Below are 26,377 nucleotides of genomic sequence, written 5' to 3'. Positions count from 1 at the left end.
TAGACTGGCAATGGCAAGGAAAGCGTTTCTGAAGAAGATAAATTTGTTAACATCGAGTATTGATTTAAGTGTCAGGAAGTCGTTTCTGAAAGTATTTGTATGGAGTGTAGCCATGTATGGAAGCGAAACATGGACGATAAATAGTTTAGACAAGAAGAGAATACAAGCTTTCGAAATGTGGTGCTACAGAAGAATGCTGAAGATTAGATGGGTAGATCACATAACTAATGAGGAGGTATTGAATAGAATTGGGGAGAAGAGGAGTTTGTGGCACAACTTGACTAGAAGAAGGGATCGGTTGGTAGGACATGTTCTGAGGCATCAACGGATCACCAATTTAGTACTGGAGGGCAGCGTGGAGGGTAAAAATTGTAGAGGGAGACCAAGAGATGAATACACTAAGCAGATTGAGAAGGGTGTAGGCTGCAGTAGGTACTGGGAGATGAAGAAGCTTGCACAGGATAGAGTAGCATGTGGAGCTGCATCAGACCAGTCTCAGGACTGAAGACCACAACAAGAACAACAACAACAAACTATTACTCATAAGGCATTGTGGAGGTCTCACGGAAACCGGGAGAGAAAGATGCTTCTTTTAATATACACTGGCGGAAAAAAAGATCATAGCACCGAGAAGGAGCTGCGTGACATAAACGAAAGTTGAAAGATGTGTTTCCACGTTTGAAAGATGATATCTGTTGAAATTTCGGCGCCGCTATGAGGATGCAAATCAGGTTTGCCTTAAGTAAACACTGCACTGTAAAGGTCGAGAGTGTCAGTTACTTTCCAGATTGGACGTGGTAAATTCATGTCAGTCGAGAGCGCCCTTAAGGCGACAAAGACGCCAGTATCAGCACCCCACTGAGTTTAGACGAGGGCTATTACAGGGCTACAAAAAGCCGGATGTTCCTTCTGCGATATTGCAGAGAGACTTGTCAGTAATGTAGCTGCTATACATGATTGCTGGTAGTGGTGATTGCGAGAATGTACGGTCGCAAGAAGACCGGCCACGGGACGGTTACGTGGCACTACCGAAAGGGAAGACCATCGTTTTGGGCTTATGGCTCTGGTGCATCATACTGCATCTGCAGCAGCAGTTGAACCACAGTGACACAACGAACTGTTACGAATCGATTACTTCGAGGACAGCTCCGACCCAGACGCGCTGTAGCGTGCATTCCATTGACCCATTTCCACTGACCCCAAACCACCGCTATTTGTGAGTTCAGTGGCGTCAAGCGAGAGCTCACTGGAGGGCAGGGTGGAGATCTGTTGTGTTTCCTGATGAAATCTGGTTCTGCCTCCGTGCCAGTGATGGTCGTTTGTTGGTTAGACGGAAGCTAGTTGAGGGCCTGCAACCGACCTGTCTGTGTATTAGACAGACTGGACCTACACGTGGAGTTATGGTCTGAGTTGCAATTGCGTATGAGTGCAAGTGCACTCTCGTAGCTATACCAGGTACCCACACTGCAAATTTATACATCAACCTTGTGATTCGATCTGTTATGCTGCCATTCATGAACAGCATTCCAGGGGGTGTTTTCCAACAGGATAATGCTCGCCCACATACCGCTGTCGTAGGCCAACAAGCTCTGCAGAGTGTCGACGTGTTGCCTTAGCCTGCTCGATCACCAGATCTGTCTCCAACAAGCACATATGGGATACCATCGGACATCTCCAGCATCATCCACAAACGCCATTAAATGTCGCTATAGCGACTGACCAAGTGCTCTAGGAGTGCAACTCTGTCCGACATACTGACACCCGGCACATATATAATACAATGCATGCTTGTTTGTACGCTTGAATTCAACATTCTGTCGGTTACACCGGTTAATAATGTACCAGCTTTTCACATTTGCAATGGCTTCTCTCGAGCATACATTAACCTGTGACCTTGCAATATTAATCGCTTAAATATGTTACCTACAAAAATATATTCTCGAAATTTTATTACTCTACATTAATTATTATTTTAGAGTAGCTACTTTTTCTTCTCCAGTGTATATATTGGATTGGTGATTTATGTACATTTTGAGTGGTGGTTTGTTTTATGTATTTTGCGTTCGTCATAATTTCTGGCAGGCTAACCGAGTGCTTATAAGCGTGAGCGAACCTCCGCTACTGGGAATTCTGTGCCGGACGGTCATTGAGGAAACGTGTGTGTTTGCGAGGTGTTAGGGTTATAGATTTTATGTAGCAAGTGGCTGCACGTATACTTTCACATTAGTTCGCGCTTACACCCCAACCTCCTGACGTCAGAGAGTCGGATCTGTACCAAAAGCTGTTTATAGACAGAGTATCAACCAAAACTCCAATATAGTTTGTGTCGTGTGCTATTGTCCAGGAAAACGTGCGTAAACGGTAAGTACAAGTAACGGATGACGGGAAAAGCGTAACTATGGCCGTCGCTGGAATAGAGCTCCCGTGGGGATTTCGATATAGTTTTAATTTGTCCTACCAAGCGTCCCGGGTTCGAGACCTCATCAAGCCTGTTTTTCTACTGTAGTGCATGTGAAAAAGTTGCATGGGACATGTTTCTGACATGGAAAAGGTCTGTTCGGAATTTATAGCAATGTTCTATTGTCAGTCCGCTTTCGCTTCGTTTACTCGAAAGTAGCAAACCTATAGAATACATTTGTAATTGCACAGAATACACATAAACAATAGAAACAGAAGAACAAAGAAACAATCAAATCACGCATTCCGATGTATTAATAGCAATAATAATATCAATTTGTCACGTGTGACAAATTGTTGTTTCTTTGTTATGATTATTTATGTTCATTCCGTAAAACTACAAATGTACTCTACAGGTTTGCTACGCTCAAATAAACGAAGCGAAAGCGCACTGCCTATAGAACATTGTTATAACCTCCGAACAGCCCTTTTACATTTCAGGAACATGTTGTCTCATATAACAGTTTCACAAGTACTACTGCACAAAAACTGACACGATCAAGATTCGAACCCGACAACCTTGCTAATTCAAACTAACGCTCTACCGGCTTCCCCACGGGAAGGCTACACGCTCGACGCTCACAGTTACATTTTTCCCTTGCTCCGTGGGTTAAGTGTTACTTTTAAGTGTTACTTATTAACTACCGGTTACACACATTCTCCTGTGCATGGCAAAAAATATATGGGTCTTTTGGTTGATACTCTGTCGATATACCGGGTGATCAAAAAGTCAGTATAAATTTGAAAACTTAATAAACCACGGAATAATGTAGAGAGAGAGGTAAAAATTGACACACATGCTTGGAATGACATGGGGTTTTATTAGAACAGAAAAAAACAAAGTTCACAAAATGTCCGACACACAGCGCTGGACAGTAAAACGTCAGTGACTGCGCATGACAACCGTGTACAAAAGGAGCTATAATGAGAGAGAGAATCCGGTGCGCCAGCAGTCGCAGCATTTTGACGTTACCAGAAAAGGCGATTTTAGTGAAGCTGTATTATCAGAATGGCAAATGTGCTAGGTCAGCGCTACGATCCTATCGCCATAAGAAGGGGATTCGAACGGGTAAAAGTCCGTTGACACATGCAGCTGTGGCGAGAATGATTTCGAAGTTCGAAGCCACGGGTTGTTTAGAAGATAGACCCCGTAATGGCTGACGGGGCACAAGGCGTAATGCTGCTGAGACAGTTCAGGAAGAAATGGAGACTGTAGCGGATTCGTCTACGCACGGGGAAGTCAGCGCTTGTGCAGTAGCACGTCGCACCGGCATTCCATCCACTACTGTTTGGTTGGCACTGAGGCGTACCCTCCAATGCTATCGGTACAAAATCCATCGGCATCATGAACTGTTACCTGGCGATTTAGTGAAGCGGAGGGCATTTGTGGTGTGGGCGTTTCAGAAGACTGCGGAAGATGGGTTGAGTAACGTGTTGTGGACCGACGAAGCTCATTTCACGCTCCGAAGGTCTTTCAACGCCCACAACTGCAGAATTTGGGATATCGAAAATCCTAGAACTGTCGTGGAAACTGAATTGCACGACGAGAAAGTCACGGTATGGGTTGGATTTACCGCATCTTCCGTTATCGGGCCTATTTTCTTCGAGGAAATGCGTGATTCTGGTTTTGTAACTGCTACCGTGACGGGTGAGAGGTACGCCGATATGTTACAGAATCGCATCATCCCCAGCCTGGCTGATAAACACCTACTGGAACGTACGATGTTTAAGCAGGATGGCGCTCCACCCCATATTGCTAGACGTGTGAAAGATCTCATGCGCGCGTCGTTTGGTGATGATAGTGTGCTCAGCCGCCACTTTCGTCATGCTTGGCCTCCCAGGTCCCCAGACCTCAGTCCGTGCGATTATTGGCTTTGGGGTTACCTGAAGTCGCAAGTGTATCGTGATCGACCGACAGCTCTAGGGATGCTTAAAGACAACATCCGACGTCAATACCTTACCATAACTCCGGACATGCTTTACAGTGCTGTTCACAACATTATTCCTCTACTACAGCTATTGTTGAGGGATGATGGTGGACATATTGAGCATTTCCTGTAAAGAACATCATCTTTGCTTTGTCTTACTTTGTTATGCTAATTATTGATATTCTGATCAGATGAGGCGCCATCTGTCTGACATTTTTTGAACTTTCGTATTTTTTTGGTTCTAATAAAACCCCATGTCATTCGAAGCCGGTGTGTCAATTTGTACCTCTCTATCTACATTATTCCATGAGTTTTTCAGTTTTCAAATTTATACTGACTTTTTGATCACCCGGTACAACGTCTGGTGCCGATCTGGCTGACATCAGCAGGTTTGGGTTTTAGAAGAATTTCGGCCTGAATAGGACTTAAAGAATCTGTAAGTCACTTGGAACTGGGGATAGGCAGCTTTGATTAATTTCTCCTGCTTTATGGAATAATTATTGTTTAGCCTGTTGGAATCTAGTCAAGATTACAATACTTTTGATATACCAATCACTATAGTGAACTTTATATCTGAGCTGACGATTATTTTGCAAGTAGTTTAACGGAATGGGACACTGTCGCGAACGAGAGATATTTCATTAGTCACTGTTTTTCGCGAACCAGTGATATTTCATTAGTCACTGTGGAATCCGCTACCACCTAAATACGCATAAACGCAATCTTTACTGCAACTGATTATTATTGTTATTTTACTTCTTGTTTAAACGCGTATTTGTGTTTTATTTTACTGATTGAAAAAAATCATCAGCTCTATCAAAATAAATCTTTTGGTGTTGCTTAAAATCAGTTATTAGAAAGAATACTACTAACTTTTTCATTTTCATTAAATTTTGATCTGCTTATATTTAACTTAAATTCGAGCAATCTTCCGATGCTTGGTGAATTTTGTCTGAAAGATAACTAGTTAAATAAATTTTGCAACGAGTTTAGTTACTAGGCATGAAAGCAAACGGTGCATGAGTCGACCGCACCTGGTTTTCTCAGCTCGATAATCATTTCGTCACGCATAGGTAATAGGATAGGGCAGTGAAGTCGCACTGTGTCTTAATCATACCACTCTTAGCACTATGGCAAGTCACTCGGTTCCTGCATTGGACTGAAGATTTTTCTCAAGACTTTCCGCTCAAACAGGAGGAGATTATGAGAGTCTTGTTCCTGGATACATAAAATCTCACACCTATGCGATATACCGGTTGGATCTAAGTTCTGTGCATTTGGAGTGGAAACTTTCTGAGTAGGTATCGTGACGTAACAATGTGACAAACTATAGGAAAAGAGATTCCCAACTTAATCCTCACTTTGGTCTCTATCTGGTACGTTGTCTTCTGTATGAGAATTACTAGCAGCAATGTGCTTCAACTGGTCACAGCTAGGCCTTCTTAAGTTTGAAAGTATCGTTAAATAGCTGTCAACAGTGGAAGTTTGAACGTATCGTTTAAAATGTTTTAATACTCGTTTAACTGTGAAGTCAGACTGTAAAACATGCAAAGCTGAGTAATTAAGAAATGTTGACCGAAAATATCAGAAGCTTATTTGAAATGGAATTATTTGAACCTCATGCTCTACGACGTGAAATCTGGAGTAACCGGTAGATCAAACAATACGTCTACGAGAAAGAAATCTGTTCTCAAAAAAAATTACATACGCTGACTCTGCAACGAAATGATTTTGTGTTAAATGTTGGTGCTGACTTTTAGGATTCTTTGTTAGTTTGGAAACCAATTGCTTTATCAGAACTATTATCGTAATTACACAATAATTGATCATTGAATAAAACACATCTGCCTTTATATGTTAAATCGTTTTGAAATCACAATGTAGCACTTTCATAACATATTTCACTCCCATAAAACCTCTGATCTTATAGTGATATCATTCTCGTAAATGCACTCTGACAATCACTGAGCCTAACTGTGAATATGAGCTACAATGGCAATGAATTTATGGCTTCCCAGTGCGCAATGGACCTCTAGTTTGCTCTGCGATTTCGTTTCTTATAAAATAGTGGTCTGACTGTCAAAATTAAGTTTCAGTCACAATGTACAATGCGAGTGTGCAGTAAAATAAAACCATGAATGCAAATGAAAAATGGGTACTAATCTTACCGACAAAATATAACTGTACCGATTATTTAAGTTTTAATTGAGCTTCATTAAGTTGTAGCAACAATACAACTTCCCACATTTCTCACGTATAAACTAATTCGCAAAATGTCTCTTTAGCAGTTATTACTGCAGTGAAAGACAGTACCACATAACTTCATTACAAAAACCTTACAGAAAATCTAAACCCTCGGCACTGTTATAGCAATCAGCATAATAAGTAATTACAAATATAACAAACCACCATACCTTTAAATGCTACCTTTTCTCATTCATCCAATGTTACAGACCTTCTGCTTAATACACTCCTGGAAATGGAAAAAAGAACACATTGACACCGATGTGTCAGACCCACCATACTTGCTCCGGACACTACAAGAGGGCTGTACAAGCAATGATCACACGCACGGCACAGCGGACACACCAGGAACCGCGGTGTTGGCCGTCGAATGGCGCTAGCTGCGCAGCATTTGTGCACCGCCGCCGTCAGTGTGAGCCAGTTTGCCGTGGCATACGGAGCTCCATCGCAGTCTTTAACACTGGTAGCATGCCGCGACAGCGTGGACGTGAACCGTAAGTGCAGTTGACGGACTTTGAGCGAGGGCGTATAGTGGGCATGCGGGAGGCCGGGTGGACGTACATCCGAATTGCTCAACACGTGGGGCGTGAGGTCTCCACAGTACATCGATGTTGTCGCCAGTGGTCGGCGGAAGGTGCACGTGCCCGTCGACCTGGGACCGGACCGCAGCGACGCACGGATGCACGCCAAGACCGTAGGATCCTACGCAGTGCCGTAGGGGACCGCACCGCCACTTCCCAGCAAATTAGGGACACTGTTGCTCCTGGGGTATCGGCGAGGACCATTCGAAACCGTCTCCATGAAGCTGGGCTACGGTCCCGCACACCGTTAGGCCGTCTTTCGCTCACGCCCCAACATCGTGTAGCCCGCCTCCAGTGGTGTCGCGACAGGCGTCAATGGAGGGACGAATGGAGACGTGTCGTCTTCAGCGATGAGAGTCGCTTCTGCCTTGGTGCCAATGATGGTCGTATGCGTGTTTTTCGCCGTGCAGGTGAGCGCCACAATCAGGACTGCATACGACCGAGGCACACAGGGCCAACACCCGGCATCATGGTGTGGGGAGCGATCTCCTACACTGGCCGTACACCTCTGGTGATCGTCGAGGGGACACTGAATAGTGCACGGTACATCCAAACCGTCATCGAACCCATCGTTCTACCATTCCCAGACCGGCAAGGGAACTTGCTGTTCCAACAGGACAATGCACGTCCGCATGTATCCCGTGCCACCCAACGTGCTCTAGAAGGTGTATGTCAACTAGCCTGGCCAGCAAGATCTCCGGATCTGTCCCCCATTGAGCATGTTTGGGACTGGATGAAGCGTCGTCTCACGCGGTCTGCACGTCCAGCACGAACGCTGGTCCAACTGAGGCGCCAGGTGGAAATGGCATGGCAAGCCGTTCCACAGGACTACATCCAGCATCTCTACAATCGTCTCCATGGGAGAGTAGCAGCCTGCATTGCTGCGAAAGGTGGATATACACTGTACTAGTGCCGACATTGTGCATGCTCTGTTGCCTGTGTCTATGTGCCTGTAGTTCTGTCAGTGTGATCATGTGATGTATCTGACCCCAGGAATGTGTCAATAAAGTTTCCCCTTCCTGGGACAATGAATTCACGGTGTTCTTATTTCAATTTCCAGGAGTGTATATCTCCTTAAATATGATATTACAAAAATTGCTCCAAATGCTATCTTCACTACAGGGCGGGGCAAGTACATTAGCACACCGTTGCTACACTCTGGTTCCACTCTGGCATAGTGAAGCTAATCTCTTTGTCCAAAATCTTTGGTCGTGAACATCGTTTCAAAAGTATATGATTATAACGGCAATGGTACAGCGAAATTACTAGGCTTGAGAACATTTATCAAATTCAGAAATTAACTCATATTTGTGGCCCATGACATACGCAGAATTATCATAGCAAGTAGGACAGCCACGTTTCAGGTTCTCTGACTCATATTTGGATGGTCTTTCCGCCATCGGAGGATGGAGTTTACCTCTTTCCCCGACTTCTTCTCCGCTACAAACAAGGTACTTCGCTTTGTACTTATTTGCAAACAGATCAATACAGCACTTTGCGTTGTTCATGGCATCTGTGCGCCCTAATCTGTATCTTGGTAAAAAGACTACATGTTGGCATACGCCAAGTAAGAGATGTTTGTATCAACTTTCTTGAACTCTACCGAAGTCCTTGGTGAATGTAACCTCCATTATTTTCCTTATGTGCAAGAGCTAATAACGGTGTGTCCCAGTGAGCTGGAAAAGGGGCCATGTCCTAGCTGTTTTATTACACAACAGATTTATACAGGATGTCGTGGGGTTGGTATGTAGCAGCTGGCCTCCCAGTCAAACACCGGCATAATAACATACTTCACCCGTCGAGTGTGGTCAGTAATCCGTCTGAATGTACTGGTGATGATCCTTTTTCGAACATAATGATATTGACGAGCCAACTAGCGTAGTGTTTACGGCGGAAGAATTGTGTTATGTAAGTTTAAATTGTTCAAATTCATTACAGCAACAAAAGATTGTGCTATGAGCATCCAAAGGTGGATGTACCGGCTATTAGGCAGGCGGTCATAACATTCTGGCTGGAATGCAGTGTGACTCGACACCAAATGTTATTGGGCACACCAACATGGCAGCGGTGCTTCACTTTTAATGATGTAACGGCAGCTTCTCTTAGTCTAACCTCTTTGGTCACACAGCGTGTGGTGCGTGTGTGTTGGGCAGGGCTGGACCCGGCAATGCCGGGCTTCCTGTGGGTGGAGTCTGAGGATGGCCGTCTGGACGCGTCGGACGCCGACTTCGTGGATGTGGTGCACACGTGCGGCGGCGTGCTGGGCTACTCCAGCCGCCTGGGACACGCGGACTTCTTCCCCAACGGCGGCACGCCATTCCAGCCCGGCTGCGGCGGACTCGTCGAGATCGCCCGTGAGTACACGCCCAGCTGACATCACACGCGAGTGGCGAGGTGGAGCAGTGCATATTAGGAAGACACAGTGTTGCACGTGATGCACTGTTACGTAACGGCATCACACATGCTATTCCGCTTACTTCCAGTACCAGGTTCAGTATAGTAAGAGCGGTCTACACCACTAGTATGCTTACTAAATACACGTCCTCGCAATAAAAGTGAAGCACACTGAAGACTTAGTCAATATACCTTCATCTAAGTACACATCGTAGGCGGGTATGGAAACAGAGTTGCTATTCTCTGTGACAGGTAGAACGGTCAGCAGATTGCGTTAGTGTTGTTCCTGTTTACTGTTGTTATCAGGCCTGGCAGAATATACATTAAATATACATTAATAATACATAATACATTAATAAAACCGAAAAGTGCAGGAACCGATTCCTGACTCGAAATAGGGGAAAAAAGGTCCCATGTACATGAGTCCTGAAATGGACGGTATGCATACACCGACAACAAATCGTCCTAGAACACAGTACAGAGCTGCATCGCATCCACGTAACAACAGATGTTCAAAGTGGCCACCATGGGATGCGGATTATTGGTGCCAGTTCTTGCTTCGTCGGTAAAGAGGGCTGATGACAGAAATGCCACAACTGTGCTGGTGGAGTCCAAAAACCACCGACTAAATCCTTCCTATAGAGGGAAATACGCTGCCGATAATCCTTATACTCGTTTCAGGTGATAGAGATAGTAGCGGTTGTCATGAAGGATACACTTAATCATACTTTGGCTTACACCATGTTGGATGGCCACTTGGCTGGAGCTTGTGCTAGGGTTCGCCTCAATACCTATAGAACTGGGTGCTCCAGATCTGACGTATGCACAATGCGCCAACTCCCTGCACGTTCATCTATCTAAAGGACCCATGATCACACAAAACGCCGAAAAAGGGCTTGAAATGTTGAGGGAAGTGGTTGATGTCTGTGAGAGTATTTGCTTTGTTATAGCCGTGCTGCGTCTCGACAATTTCCATTTGCTTGGCCGTACACAAACACCACCTCGGCTTGTTCCCGACATGGATACCGGATCATTCTGCTGCTCATAATGCGCTGCGTCGATCACACAGCCTGCAACACACAAGGAACACGGCAGTGGTCAGAGATACTTTCATTAGTCAATGTCATCTACCATGACAACGATGCAGTTCCAGACAGGTGTTCATAGGACCTTTTTTCCTCCATTTCCAGTTAGGAATCCGTCCCTGCAGTTTGTCGGTTTTATTAATGTTCACCCTGTACAAAAGCGTCAGATGTTGAGATATCACTATGATGGATAAAGAAACGCCAGCTACTTGCGTGAGACAGCGCTATTAGCACCTGATAGAGTATGAAACGATTCTGAATGTGAGTCTCCATTTAGCCAGCTGGTCGAATCGTGGAATATGCAGATTTGCGGAGTATTTAGATGTGACAGTGCCCTGATGTTGGGCTGCACGCCAACTTCAGGGCAAGCATACTTGTCGTCAAGGTTGTGGTTGACCGCGTCTGACAACCACATGGCAGCATTGTCTAATTGTGCATGAACTACATAGTTACACCTTTACATCTATGCCTGCCATCCAAGAACAAGTAATGGACTTCCAGCGACATTCTATGTCATTCCACACCATTAGTCAGAGACTAGGAGCAGGTGGACTAGGAAATTAGCTACCTATGCGAGACTGCCAGTAACACGAGAACACAAACGGCTCCAGTTGGAGTGGTGCTGTGGATGGGAAGCATGGGCTACTGATGAACCACGCCCCATTCTGTTCAGTGATGAATCGCGGTACTGCATTACTATGTATGACCATCGTCGGCATGTGTGCTGGCGTCATGCAGTCAGGTCCCATTCTTCCTATGTTTTGAGAGGCACAGCGATATTACTCCTGTAGTCATGATGTGGGGAGGCATTGCATATGACTTCAGGTCATGACTGCTACTGATTGAGGGAACTCTTAGGCACAATGAGACGTTATGGAGATCTTGTATCCTCATGTGACAGTATTGTGGTGCAATGTTTCAACAGAACAAAGCTCTTTCACACATGGCAAGTGTGTCTATGAACTGCCAGCACGAGGTTGAGGTATCCCCGTGGCCAGCAAGATCCCCAAATTTGTCTCTGATAGAACATGTGTGGGAACTACTCGCACGCCAACTTCGTTCTTGTGCTCCCGATGTGTGTGAACCCTTCACTGCCTTGGATTCGTGTGGCAGCCTATGTTCACCTAGGACTTCATTCGTTTTACAGGGAAAGCATTCCTGATTAGATCTATCGCAGTGAGCTTCTCGGCCTTCGCACGGAACTTAGCGATGGTACCTTTGTGTACACTGATGGCTCTCGGACTAACAGTGGTCGGGGGTGCCTTCGCCATTGGCGCCGACAGTTTTCGGTATCAGCTTCCGGAACACTGCTGAGTAATTACAGCAGAGCTCTTCGCCCTGTACCAGGCCACGCGGTACATCCGGCAGCATAGGCTTTTCTATTGTGTCATCTGCTCCGATTCTCTCAGAGCCTCCGTGCGCAACGGGCTGAAGAAAGCTTCCCCTTGCTCAGTCTTGAGGGAGCCACAGTGAAGTTTGTATGGGTCCATGGTCACGTCGGTCTGACGGGAAACGAGGCTGCTGCCAAGGCTGCAGCCCTCCTACCTCGGCCCGGTAGTTCTTCCATTCCTTCCGATAATCTCCGTGTTGCCGTCTATCAGCAGATGGTGTCACTTTGGCGTCACCACTAGTCTTGCCTTCATGGGAACAAGCTCGCAAAATTAAACCTCTCCCAGCGACTTGGCTGTCCTCATCTCGGCCCTCTCGCTCCGAGGAGGTTGCCTATTGGACACTGTCGTTTCAGCCATCGCCACTTGTTAAGTCATGGTCCCACACATATTCTTAGCTCTCTTTCTTTCCATCCAGTGTGCTTAACATCTAGTCGCTTTTAACTCCTTCCTCGTCTTAGTGCTCTAAGCTTCTGACACGGACGCATATGATCTTAATTGTTTTTGCGCCCTAAAAAATGTCGTCCCAGTGGCTTCTGTCTCGGGTTCTCCGGCCAACGTTCATCTAATGATTTTACTGACGTTTCGCCAGCACGAGTGGCTGGCATTGTCAAAGCTTCTCCCTCCATTGCCGGTGGTGAACTGGAGCCGACACGCGGCCGAAGTACCTGGCGCGCCAACGTCCGGGGGCTTCTCCGCGGTCATTTCCGGTGCGGTTCTCCTCTTACTATCTGCGACGGTCGTTTGCTGCAGTACGGGAAGCCAGGATCCGTGTACCATAAGGCTTTCCTCTTTCTTTTGAAACTGTTCGCGTGTTTTTGTATTTCTCTGAACAAGCGCGTGTGATAGTGCTTCTCTATAGTCCGAACTTCCGTGTCGGCGAATTTTATTACGTGGTCGGTCTACTCAGTGCGTGCTCTGCCACCGCCGATTTCTCCACCTACCCCATCCTCCACTGTCGTTTATGCTCTTTGATCTTGGTGTTAACTGATCGTCCAGTCATTCCGACAAACTTTTCCGCATGTGCATGGTACACTGTTTGTTCCCGACATTGCAAGTGGGTCCCTTTTCTCCATCGCCGATCTAAGACACTCTTTGATCTTCCTTGTCGGTTTGAAAATCGTCTTTACGCCATGTTTGCGCCATATACGGCCGATTCTGTCCGTCACTCTGGGAATGTATGGCAGAAAGGCCGTACCCGACATTTCTTTTTCTGATTCCTTACTTCGCGGAGTGCTTGGCTCTGTTACACTTCTAATACAATTTGTGGAGTACCCATTGATCCTCAGAACACTTTCCAGGTGTTGCATTTCGCGTCTGAGGTGCTGCGGCTCACATATTGTCCTGCTCGCGTTACAAGCGTATTAATCATCCCTCTTTCCTGGCTCAGTTGGTTGTTTGATAGTTTGTGCAGTTATCGGTCCGTGTGTGTCGGTTTTCGACGCACGCTGTGTCCCAGGTTTTCGCCGGCGCTTGTGACCAGCACATCTAGAAATGGCAGTTTCTTGTCCTTTTCTACTACCATGGTAAATGTTATGTTGGAATGGAGGCTGTTCAAGTGTCTTAGGAAGTCACCGAGCTGTTCTTCACCATGGCTCCACACCACGAAGGTATCATCGACGTACCTGTACCACACCAATAGGCAGTTTGTCAACAAGTGGCCGCGATAGCCTTAAAAATTTTGTAATCGTCCTAGTGCCAGTATTCCGGAAATAAAGGGCCAGTTACAACTATTGTGGGCCAGCTTGCTCTAGCTAAGGATACAACCATATCAGGAATCCAAGCCAGAATGGATTCAATATCATATTGATAAGTGGGCTCGCACAGCTAAGTTCTTCGTAAATTTGACTCGATTTTGTAATCACTGAAATAACGTTATACGCCCTCTCAACCTGTGAAGTTTTTTTTTCCTTTTCTTGTGTGTGCTTCATGTTTTTTGAGTCGGTGTACACCTTGCAAAGCAAAAATATGCTTTGGAATTATTTCGATTTATAATTCCATACGGAATATGTCCTAAGGGAATTATCCTTGAAATTAAACGCCTATCATCCGTAAGGACGTTGTTCACTGGACACTATGCGACCCACAGTACAAATTAACACCAAACCACTGACGCCTGAAATAGCACTGGATGGGCAAGTAGACAAACCACAGAATAGAATTACGTGACATAACGATGAATGTAGCAGTTGTGGAGAGAGAACACACACATTCATTCTCATAAACGCATCATCGCATGCACACTCTTTTTAAATGTGTACATGCAACAACAGAAAACAAAACTGTTTAAATATATGTTTATATTTGCAGCAATTTCTACTTACTTAATCACCACAGAGGAACTGATTTCCAACTGACTAGGGCTCTCGGCAAGGAGGCTGTACCAATAGCGGTTCGAGTTTGTGCGTTTGGTCCCGATGGAAGGAGCAGGTGACATCGCTAGACTGTTACCGTGCCAGGCTTTATTGGGTAACACGTCTCGTGCCCCTCGATTATGAGCACGTCCTCGTTCGTTCCAGCAATGTAGACCTGTTTGGTGTCAGCTGTGAAATCTTCTGTGGCCAAATGCTCCCTTTGCCGACAAATAATACACAGTGAAGAAGTGCGAACACAAACCTCTCCAGTCCTCATATTGCCGCGATAGTAGTCTGTGGTCGCCTGACGATGTCCGTATATATCAACACCGCGTCCCTCCCCCCCACCCCTAATCACACTTATTGTCCCGTCTTGAGCACCTGAAATTCCTCGCACCTCGCCTACTATCGCTGTACGTCAGAGGCCGATTTCAGGGACGAATAGAAAAGGTATCACTGAATCACAGCACCTACCCATGGCGTCATTCGGCCGCATCTATATGTGCCTTAAACATCTGGGACAAATGCCTGTGAGAGGTGAGGCGCTGAACGTAATACAGTTCTTCTCCTCACTTCCATCCGCCCCGGAGCTGCCCAGGGTCTGTGTTACTTGCATTGCCAGCAGACTTCATCGTCAGCCTAGTTGTCTTTCACCGTTCGCCATCATGGTGTACGCTTTTTTTTGTTTATGACACCACTTGCAAAGAAGAAAATGCTAGTGAAATATGCATGTACACGTCACGTCCCCCACTATAAGCCAAAAACATGGGAAAACGCTACCAGTGTCAGTAGTTTACTTGAATTAAACGAAACATTTCGTCACGAAAAAACACGTTTCATCACTTAATACACTGTACCAGTATTAAAAAGCAATTGCTGTAGCAGCCACTGATACTATGCACACATAAATGGAGACAGGACGTTTAACGTCTACTTTCTTACAGTAGCAGTAATGTTCTGCCTATACAGCGTGTTCGGAAATTCCCGTGCAAACATCTAGGACTTTTAGAGGGGCGTAGGTAGACAATATTTTTAACTGGAGCCTCTGTTTGGAAACATACAGTTTCTGTAGTACAGCAGTCTGATAATATATTTGCTAGATAGGTATGCAACAGGATAGTCATAGCGCGGGGTGTTTACGTCGGATCGGCTGATGTCGTTTGACGACTATCCTACCTCTCATGCTTAGGGGGAAACCTCATTCACATGTATGTGAGTGTTAGAGCAACATAGGTGAGTGCAAGTCTGCAGAATACACCGACATGATCCCTCTGTATGGCGAAGCTCACAGTAATGGAAAAGCTGCTCGTCGCCTTTAGCAAGATCGTTATTCACAATGTCCGACTCCATCGCATACCCTATTCGCCACAATTACGCAACGGCTTCGAGAAGGGTACCTTCATCGTCAGCAATTGCGACTCTGGTGCTCCAAGGAGAGGCAGCACACCCGAAATGGAAGGCTATTTGTGTTGTTTGCGAAAACTGATTATGTTTCCTTTTTGTTTCTTTTGTTATTAATGAATGAAATTGTAAAAGAAGTAATGTACTGGGTCACGCTTAATAAATTACTTGTAAAAGTGGCCGCATTACCAACATATTTTCAAATGTTCCGGACATGGATCTCTATTCAGAAAACTATGAACTCACTCAAATCTATAAGTTCTAGAAGTTTGTAATGGAAATTTCCGAATAAAAGTTACGAAAGAGATTCGGAAGCTTGACCAGTGGCTGCTGACCTTAGTGTTGCCACGTGCAAGCGGAGACCACTGTACCATCACGTGTGGGACAGAGAAAAGAAGATATACGTAACATCTGATCACAAGATTAGTGGTGAATTTCTTGACTACATTACATCGTATCAGTATTTAGTGGTTACAGAAGCGATAGGAAATGAGGCAATCACTTAGTATCAGTATTACGGAAGGCGAACAGAAGACTTAGATTTGTTGGAAAAATTCTGGGAAAATGTAAGGCGTCTGTAAGGGCAATCGAGTAGACGCCGCTAGTGCTACGTTTTCTATCAACTTCTAGTTCCGTAACGATCAAACAGAAGCAAATCTCCAAGATCATAGAACGAGTCAGTTCAGTTCATGAAATTAACACAGATTAAATAAAATGCAAAAAATTTCTACGCCGATGACAAAGCTGTGTGTATACAGTGATAAGCCACAACATTATGATCACCGATCTACTATCGATATAAACCCGTCCAGGCGATGGAGCGTCACCTGGCGAGGATTGACTGCCAGTCAGACTCGCACGATGCATGTAGCATTAGTGAGAGTGCTGTCCGTGTGTAGTATGGGGCAGGCTAGAGATCTATCTGAGTTTCACTGAGGATGATTGTTGTGGCCTGGAGGCTCGGCGCAAGTGTTTCGGAAACTGCACGGCTTGCCAGGTGTTCGAGGAGTGCTGTGCTGAGTGTCTTCAAAACGTGGCGAAACCAACCTGAAACCACATCCAGACGTCGTTGGGTTGGGCTGCCACCCCTCATTACAGATTTCGGACGTCGTAGGCTGGGCAGACTGGTGAAACAAGAGAAGCGGCGAACTGTGGCATCAGACTTTAATGCTGGGCAGAGTAAAGGTGTGTCTGAACACACAGTGCACCGAACACTCTTAACAACGGACCTCCACAGCCGAAGAACCATGCATGTGCCAATGTTGACACCACGACATCGGCACCTACGGCTCAAATGGGCATGTGACCTTGGGCACTGGACGTTGGCGCATTGACAGGGCGATGAAAGGTCTGATGAATCTCGATACCTTCTTCATCATCCAGGCGGGTGGACACGAATCCGTCATCTTTCGGAGAAACAGCAGAGGTGCCACCAGCACGCGTTCCTAGACACGAACCGAAGACGGAATGATGTATCGGCGTGCAGAGTGCGGCAGGAGAGGTGCTGGGCGCTGACGGCTGACACAGTGGCAGGTCGGAGAGAGCGGGAGGAGAGATAAAAGCGCCGCGTTGGCCGCCAAGCAGTCATCATCCTGCTGCTCGACTCGCTACAGGTCGCATCGTTGCTGATGTCGCTCGTCTCGGCCAGCTACACATCTGACGTGGCTGGAAGTGGAAAGAGAGGCAATTCGCTGCCGTTGTTGAGGTCCTGCTCAAGTTGGTCGGGAACGACCCCGAGGGCAAGAAGAAGTAGATGAAGGCAGAGTAGTGCTACCGCTGATAGTAACTACACTACTGGCCATTAAAATTGCTACACCACGAAGATGACGTGCTACAGACGCGAAATTTAATCGACGGGAAGAAGATGCTGCGATATGCAAATAATTAACTTTTCAGACCATTCACACAAGGTTGACGCCGGAGGCGACACCTACAACGAACTGACATGAGGAAAGTTTCCAACCGATTTCTCATACACAAACAGCAGTTGACCGGCGTTGCCTGGTGAAACGTTGTTGTGGTGCCTCGCGTAAGGAGGAGAAATGAGTACCATCACGTTTCCGACTTTGATAAAGGTCGGATTGTAGCCTATCGCGATTGCAGTTTATCGTATCGCGACATTGCTGCTCGCGTTTGTCGAGATCCAATGACTGTTAGAATATGGAATCAGGAGGGTAATACAGAACACCGTGCTGGAGCCCAACGGCCTCGTATCACTAGCTGTCGAGATGACAGGCATCTTATCTGCATGGCTGTAACGGATCGTGCACCCACGTCTCGATCCCCGAGTCAACAGATTACAAGACAACAACCACCTGCACGAACGGTTCGACGACGTTTGCAGCAGCATGGACTATCAGCTCGGAGACCATGGCTGCGGCCACCCTTGACACTGCAGCACAGACAGAAGCGACTGCGATTGTGTACTCAACGACGAACCTGGGTGTACGAATGGCAAAACGTCATGGTGGCCGAGCAACTAGCTCGTCACAATACGCCAGTCACTACTCTTGATGAACTGTGGTATCGTGTTGAAGCTGCATGGGCAGCTGTACCTGTACACGCCATCAAAGCTCTGCTTGTCTCAATGTCCAGGCCTATCAAGGCCTTTATTACGGCCAGAGGTGGTTGTTCTGGGTACTGATTTCTCAGGATCTATGCACCCAAACTGCGTGAAAAATGTAATCGCATGTCAGTTCTAGTATAATATATTTGCCCAATGAATACCCACTTATCATCTGCATTTCTTCTTGGTGTAGCAATTGTAATGACCAGTAGTGTAATAGCAACTTACCAAGTAGTACAGAAATGCAGTTCCCAACCTAAAGTGTGTGAACGCACATGGGACATGTAGCTGCACCAAGACATGTGACGAACCTGCATCCCATGTCAACTGCAGTCGCACACACGTGGTAAACCATCTCAGCTACAGTCATATAAGTAACTGGAGCCGCGACAAGAATAGGAATAGAAAGAGGAGGAGACACCCCTGCAAGGCTGCAATAAAAGTGGTTGCAGTTCCCTGTAACACGGAGAAAGAGGCGCGGCAGTCACCCCGCCCCCCCTCCCCCCTCCAACCCCCCCCCCCCCCCCCCGTCGTGTTGACACTGGCCAGCGTGGACCACGCTGCAACAAAGAAGAAAACGGTGGCTTCCGTGCAGTGTTGCGGAAAATCATCGGTGATTCAGCTGCTGCACTCAGGTGAAGGTGGCCCTGAAGGCGGGATTGGATGCGGAACCTACACGACGCCCTGGCTCGCGTGTCTCACACAACACAGGAAGAGGCGCCCAGCACCATGTAGGTGTGGGTAGATGCAGGGACACAGATGGTCAGTAACAAGGCTGAAGCGGAAAGACAGGCAGCTGAAGTGGTGGCCATGGAGCTGAAGACACCTGCCTCAGCTGTGCAGGCGGACAGCAGAGATGCAATTGCCACATTGGCCATACAGAGATGCAGGAGGTTCGGGAGGTGACCATTGATAAGGAGACATCACCCTCAACTGCTGCCTGTCCATAAGTAATGGCGGCAAAGACGAAAGAGGAAGATGCGGAGCCATTATTCGAGTATCTGCCCCTCCCAGACGAGAACAGTATGAAGACGGTGCTTAAGCCATGTCTCTCCACGATGGCACCTATCCACATCATGACTTTTCCTATCTGTTTTCTGCCACAGACATATCTAATCTCCCACACCAACCTCACGATTTCCAGTGGAGGTGCGAATCCTTGAATAGGAATTCAAGGACCAGGAGTTCGTCCTACGAGTGGACCTGGAACTAATAAATTCCTATCATATTTTCACACAGTGAGACTGAAAGGACGTGACTGAGGAAGCGGTCAAGTTCTTCCAGGAGTGTGTACTAACACCGCATTTTTACACCCTCGCCAAGATTAAATTCACCCACCAGAGAAGAAGAATACAGGAAACATCACTAACGACAGACTGACTGGTACCTATGTCTCTGCCGGCCGCGATGGCTGTGCGGTTCTAGGTGCTGCAGTCCGGAACTGCGGGACCGCCACGGTCGCAGGTTCGAATCCTGCCTCGGGCATGGATGTGTGTGATGTCCTTAGGTTAGTTAGGTTTAAGTAGTTCTAAGTTCTAGGGGACTGATGGTCTAAGATGTTAAGTCCCATAGTGCTCAGAGCCATTTTTTGAGCCTATGTCTCTCTATGATTTTTCAGATAACGTTCAAGCCAATCTACTAATGATAGGTCATCATGATCACCAGCCTGTCTGTTCAAACTCCTTACAGCTTAGACCAAGGGCAGGGTCCATCAGTCAGTGTCAGCTAGTCAGTCATTTCTGGAATTCAGCTCAAGCAGCCGAAGCATACACATCGCTGCTGCTGCTGCACACTGTGATGTGACTCTTGACTACTCATCAGTCTCGATGCCTGGTAAAAGGAGAATAGGCATCAATGAAAGAAAGCACTATGATCAACTCACACGCCAGAAGAGGAGGCTGTTCAAGAAGATACTGAGAGCCACGCTGGAAACGGCGGCAGAAGCTTCTGTCACCATAGTCCATAGACTAACTGCCTTCACCTGTCACTGACGAAGAAATTGCCAAAGCAGAGGTGAGAGGCAACCAGCTGCCCCTCTCGCCCATGTCGCTAGAAGATCTTCTATCAGTCTTCATCCATTAACTGGCAACATTTAATGGAAGGTCATCCATACTGACCTGGCGCAGCTAGCTAAGGCAGGCTACAGTGTCATACTGGTCACTCAAGATCATATTCCCCAAGGCTGCATCAGAAACAGCATGGACCAAGAGCAGGTGGTCAGGGGCTTCTGAGAACATAGATGCCAATCACCAGCAGCAGAAATAGAAACAGCCACCGATGCTACCACAAGCCACTCATCTGAGGTCTGTCCAGATAGCTCACATGGCAAGAGGTGGTAAAATACTTCGAAGAGAGGCACAGTTAAGCTGCACCAGCGCTCAAACTGATATACCCCAACCATTTCATCTTCAAACTGTGTGACACACCACCCACACTTACTGGGGATGAGAGGCCCACCCAGACCTAGAAAAGATTTTTTAAGACATAGAAGTCCTGAGGATCACCAAGACTGTCGAGATGATGTTGAAGGACTTTGACGAACAACCACAGTGCTACAACCACAAAGAGTTTGGGCAAATCTTAAGACACTGCCGAAATGCAGTGTCATACATAAAAAGTGCAGGCAAACATTACAGCAGACGAAGCATGAGGGATCCAGAAGCTGACCCCACATTCGAAAACTGTAACAGCCACACGTGACAAGCTGGTGTGGCTGCAGAAAGTACCAACATGCTCCCAAGGAGAAATCACGTCACAAAGTTGGTCATAGGGCCATCAAGCGACTGCCAGGCAATGAAACTAGTGTGCTGTGGAGGGTTCGCCCTCCACCTAATGAGAGTGGGGGTGGGACGTGTCCCAACACTGACTGCTGCACCACATATTGCGGAAACATCAGAGTGGCTAGACAATCCATTGGTGACAGAGGTCGTGCCAGCTGCCACGCCACCATCGAAGAAATGGGCGCCACACTGCGAACCATGACTGAGGAAGCTGCACCAAGATGTTCGCAGTAGCAGAATGCGCTGCCAACCAAACGTGAGAAGGCCGCCAATTGGTGTCATCACGAGCACATAAACTGAGCATCTAGCTACCGTCGTGGCCCCTGCAGGTATGTGGGAGATCTCAGGGGCAGTTACTCAAACGGAGCTGGTGGCGACGCATATGATACCTTCGCTACTAACCAAGACAATAAAGGAGTTGCAAGAAAACACTGAGCTGTTCAAGGAAGTCAGCTCATGGTCTCAACCCTCTCTCTAGAAGACTGGGGCAACGAAACAGCAGCAATCCTGCCCCAGATGGAGTGCTACATTCACTTCCAGAGGAATATTGAAATACAGATGACCTCTCAGAAGCAGGTTTCTATCAAAACCTGTTCAGCTGTCATTACCTTTCCAAAACATTATTCATCCATCGGGCAATACTACCAACTTGGTAGCTCTGCCTAGCACATCAGGAAATTATCTTCAGATAACTAGAGGGCAATCCCTCAAGTCATACAGGAGCTCAGATCCCAAGAACCACCATCCCAAAAATCATAAATTCATATCAGAAGTCAGATGGGAAAAGCCCTGTGGTGCTTGTAAGATACAGAATACAGACACATCAGACGCTACTCAAACAGATTGCTCAATGAGAGGATCAAGTGAGGAGCTCGGCAGTGGCAAAGGTTAGGAACGCAATGTGGGGCAGGGAGGTCGGAGGGGGGGGGGGAGGGTCTTTAACAAGGCGCCTCCCAGTTGTCATGTTTCTTTGTTAGAAGTAATTTTAAGTGCTTCAGCAACACCCAAAGGCGTTCAGGACAAGAAGAGGACAAACCAACGACAGGAGTCGTCATCCTGTGGTATGCGACAATAAAAAAAACAGCATCAGTACCAGCACCAGCTGCTGCCATAACAGGGACATACAGCTCGCAAACAGTGATGCGCCATCACCTGGTTGCCAAAGCAGATCAAGAAAAAGGACAACGCACCTATGATGTAGTTATATAAGACAACAGGAAGGTGTGCTGGCCACAGCTGAGGAAAGAGATTGCTGAGGACTCAAACTAAGGTTTACAGCACACTCCAGTGTATGAGGAAAGGCAATGACCATCTCTTCCCAAAAATGATAACGACAGGGAAGCGCAAACACTAGCTGCTTACGTCACTGCAAAGATACCGCAGACTTGACGTAGGTGGAGGAGAATGGTCAGTCATGATAAGAGGCCTTCCATGGATGATGGAAGTGAGAGCCTTCCTGGAAGAAACAGCAGAGATGGGCTTCTATGGTGATTTTTTACTATACCAGAAGACAGGCGGAACAAGAGCGCCAGTGTGGCTTTTCATGGAGCCATGCTCGTCGAAGTGGAAAATCGACATTTTCGGCATCAGACAATTCTTTGATGTGGCGATAACGGTCGATCCCGTGCTGCCAGAATTCGACAAATCCTCGTACTGCTTCAACTGCCAATAGTATGACATGTGATCAAGTACTGCAACAGAAACCTCATCACATTAAAAGCACTGACGCTCACACCTCCAAAGAAAGCCGACAGAGAGCGCCATGATGCGCGAAGTGCGTCGGTAAGCGTGTAGCCAGATGGATTAAATTTAAAATGTATATTGAAATGCGTCAAATCCAGTTGGAAAATAGGTTGTCAGAAAATGAGCTGGTCCCAAAAGTGAAACCGCCAGTGCAACAGCAGCTGGCTGACAAGATGAAGAAACAGAGCAGAGCCGCAGCACGACGCAACGTGACGACAGCTGCCCTACAACAAGAAACAGAAATGCAACTCCCTACCCCAGAAAGGCACTGGAGCGGATCACTCGAGAAATAATGTGTACACTGGCCAACAAGTTAGATCAGTTATTGTACGCAACAAGAGACCAACCACCAAATATTGGATCTGAACAGAAAATCAAAAAACATGGCTCCAGCAATTCTGGTCGGTTTTGGCTGTAAAGTGAATACCAGAAGTGCCCCACAAGTTCCTCCAGACAAATTCCTCATTAATCAGTCAGTTCATCAGCAGACCTGGTGATGGCAGGTGATCACTTACAGTAATATTGTAATAGTAGTAGCTTTATTCATCTGTAGATCTCTTTTTCAGGTACATAGGACATGTCAAAGTATTTTCAAGTTTAGACCAATTTAAAATAAGCTAATGCTTGTACACATATATTTACAGACTTCTAGTTAGAGACAGTCATTAGATTTTACTCCTGTTATACAATACTTTTTTACAAATAACTTATTAAACAATGTAATGCCACACTGTTCACTCATATCTCACTATCAGTCACTACACACACTATACACACATTGTTTCATATCAGTCACTACACACACTATACACACATTGTTTCATAACACACACACACACACACACACACACACACACACACACACACACACACACACACACACACACACACACACGCGCGCGCGCACGCACCCTTTGAACATTGATATCCAGCCAGCAGTTCACCAATGAATTATGAATGTTTTGACTTGAAGTATGCAAGGAGAAGCTGAATAATTATAGCGAATGGACATTTTTTATATCAACCATTCTGGATGAGATTTTAATGTAAACGTAATTTTATTACATGTAAAACTTGGTAACTGCATGTCGTTTTAATGCACCATAAGATTTAAAGATAAAATCATGTAGGAAATATAATTTCCTTGAATTTAGTTTTCAAGCATGTGAGTTTCAACACCTCATGATCAATTTTTACCATTCTCTGCTTGTTTTGACTTTTTTGGTTCGACTAAAGTGTGGGGTTTCTGGTGTAAATATGGCATGTAAATAGAGATAACCCCTCAAAAAAATGTGTGCAGTTATACCATTCTTCTGGGAACATACATTTTGATTGTTTAGTAGACATTTTTTATCAGTTGTGGTTACAAGAAAGAGCTAACGGTGTGAACGTAGAATTCAGTTCTATCATGGTGCCACCATTTTAATCTTCAACAGTTATGGGGCAGTGATAGCCCAGACTGTAGCACGCTGCAATATGTGAGGTTTTTTGTGAATTTCTGTAAATTCTCACTGTCCCAATACCAGGGATACAGTTTACTGACCTTCTCACTCAAATTGTAATGAGCCTCCTTACTCATGATGACTGCTGCATTTCCATGCTCTTCGATCAGCACTTACATTTGTAGTTTTCTCGTTGCACATAATCTGATGCGCTGAGCTGTTGAACAACATCCTAGATTCATGTAATTTCAAATCGTCGTGTAAAATAATCTGCACTGATTCACGACTTCACATAATTCACATGTCTTCTTGCATATCGCCTTAGACTGCGAGTCAGCACTTGTCTTTCCTTTTTTTGGAGTCCTTACAGTGTTATTCGGAGCAAGTGGCTTCATATGTTCAATATTTCTTCTTGCTCCTGGGAACTATCTTGGCGCTCGACTTTCCAGTGACCGTGAGAAAAAGCCTCCGAGCTACCATGACAGATTCACTTGCTCGCAAAAACGTGTCATACAAACACACGAAGTCTTACAGTCCACATTACCATATACAGGGTGAGTCGCGTAAGACGTAACACCCCCTTTATTCCGACCGCCTCGACTTTCAATCGTACAATGTTTCCCAGCATCTTTTAAGTGATGTTTGAATCACAATAGCAACATGCGTTACATCACTATACGCGTCTTTTCCAGAGCGTTCGAATGGTGGTACAAAAAGTATAGCGTCCCATCTAAAAAACATGTAGTTCCCTCATTATCTCGGTCAATATAAACGTTGTGATAATTGTGCATGTACCAACGTATGTGCCCCATAGTCCGCTATGATTCGCCGAAAACCGCATGCCGATATGTGCAATCGCCCCCGGAATAAAGGGGGTTTTACGTCTTACGCGACTCACCCTGTATACTGAAATGTCGTTATATAGCAAAGCCAATGTGTGCTAATTACCTCATCTTACAAACCTATGTGAATGTTGGCCATTTCAAAAATGTCCTGGTACAATGGACCACACTGTGGAAGCATTTATATCCAACGAAAACTATAATTAGTGACAAAATACTACATCGTTGCTACTAGTCTTAGCCCTTTACCCTATTACTCAGCTATCCCTAGCATTTGCACTGCTGTCACTACCATTGCTGTTACAAATCATATCTTTACATTTGTTATTTTGTTAGTTCAGACACAGTGGCTAATGGTTTTTTACATTTAAAAGAATAATATATTTAAATTTATTATTGCCGTTGGACTTACCCTGAAACTAATTTGATCAACCAGTGAGTAAGAAATAACAAGCATGCCAATACACAAGTTCCTACAAATTTGCATTGACTTCACAGCTGTTGGGTGGGGAAGTTCAAAGCCCATACACGATTACCGTGACTATCGAGCAATTCGTCTCTGATTAATCCCCAATGAGCGAGCTGGCACAGCGATTAGCATGCTTGACGCATGCACAGCGGTTCAAATCCTGGTCCAGCCATCCACATTTTGTTTTCCCGTGGTTTCCCTAAATCTCTCCAGACAAACGTTAGGATGGTTCCTTTGAAAATCCCACAGATGATTTCATTCCCCATCCTTTCATAATCCGAGCTTGTGCTCTGTCTTTAATGACCACACTGTCGACGGGATGTGAACTCTAATCTTCTTTCCTTCTGATGAATCCAGAGAAAAGTACATACACTGGAGAATCAGTACGGCCCTTCAGTACTGGAGCTCTCATTCTTTCAATGCAAGGTCCAAAGTCAGCAGAAGTTAAGGTTCGCACTTCTCGCACACAGTGCTGTGCGCGATGCCCATTTCATGTAGAACAGACCAAGTATCGACTGGACGCTAATCTTCTACAAGACTAAGCACCACTTCCTCCTACTCGGAAGTCAGTACCATTCACTGTCTTCTTCCAATTGTTGTACCGTGGTATGACTTACACACACACACACACACACACACACACACACACACACACACACACACACGAGACGACTCAATGAGCTCTCGCAGAGTGGAATGCCTT

At 45.9% G+C, this 26,377-nt stretch overlaps 1 protein-coding gene across 1 annotated transcript in view; it reads left to right on the top strand.

Moving 5' to 3' along the window:
- LOC126278147 (pancreatic lipase-related protein 2-like) overlaps positions 1–26,377 on the top strand; it is an 83,236-nt gene that overhangs the window by 42,414 nt on the left and 14,445 nt on the right. Inside the window, exon 5 of the mRNA XM_049978038.1 lies at positions 9,364–9,564. Coding sequence (XP_049833995.1) covers positions 9,364–9,564 — 201 coding nt within the window. The remainder of the gene's footprint in view (positions 1–9,363; positions 9,565–26,377) is intronic.

The sequence above is a fragment of the Schistocerca gregaria genome, chromosome 6, assembly GCF_023897955.1.
Source record: "Schistocerca gregaria isolate iqSchGreg1 chromosome 6, iqSchGreg1.2, whole genome shotgun sequence".
NCBI lineage: Eukaryota > Metazoa > Arthropoda > Insecta > Orthoptera > Acrididae > Schistocerca > Schistocerca gregaria.
Note: the sequence above shows the minus strand (reverse complement) of the source record. Positions and strands in the feature narration are given on the sequence as shown.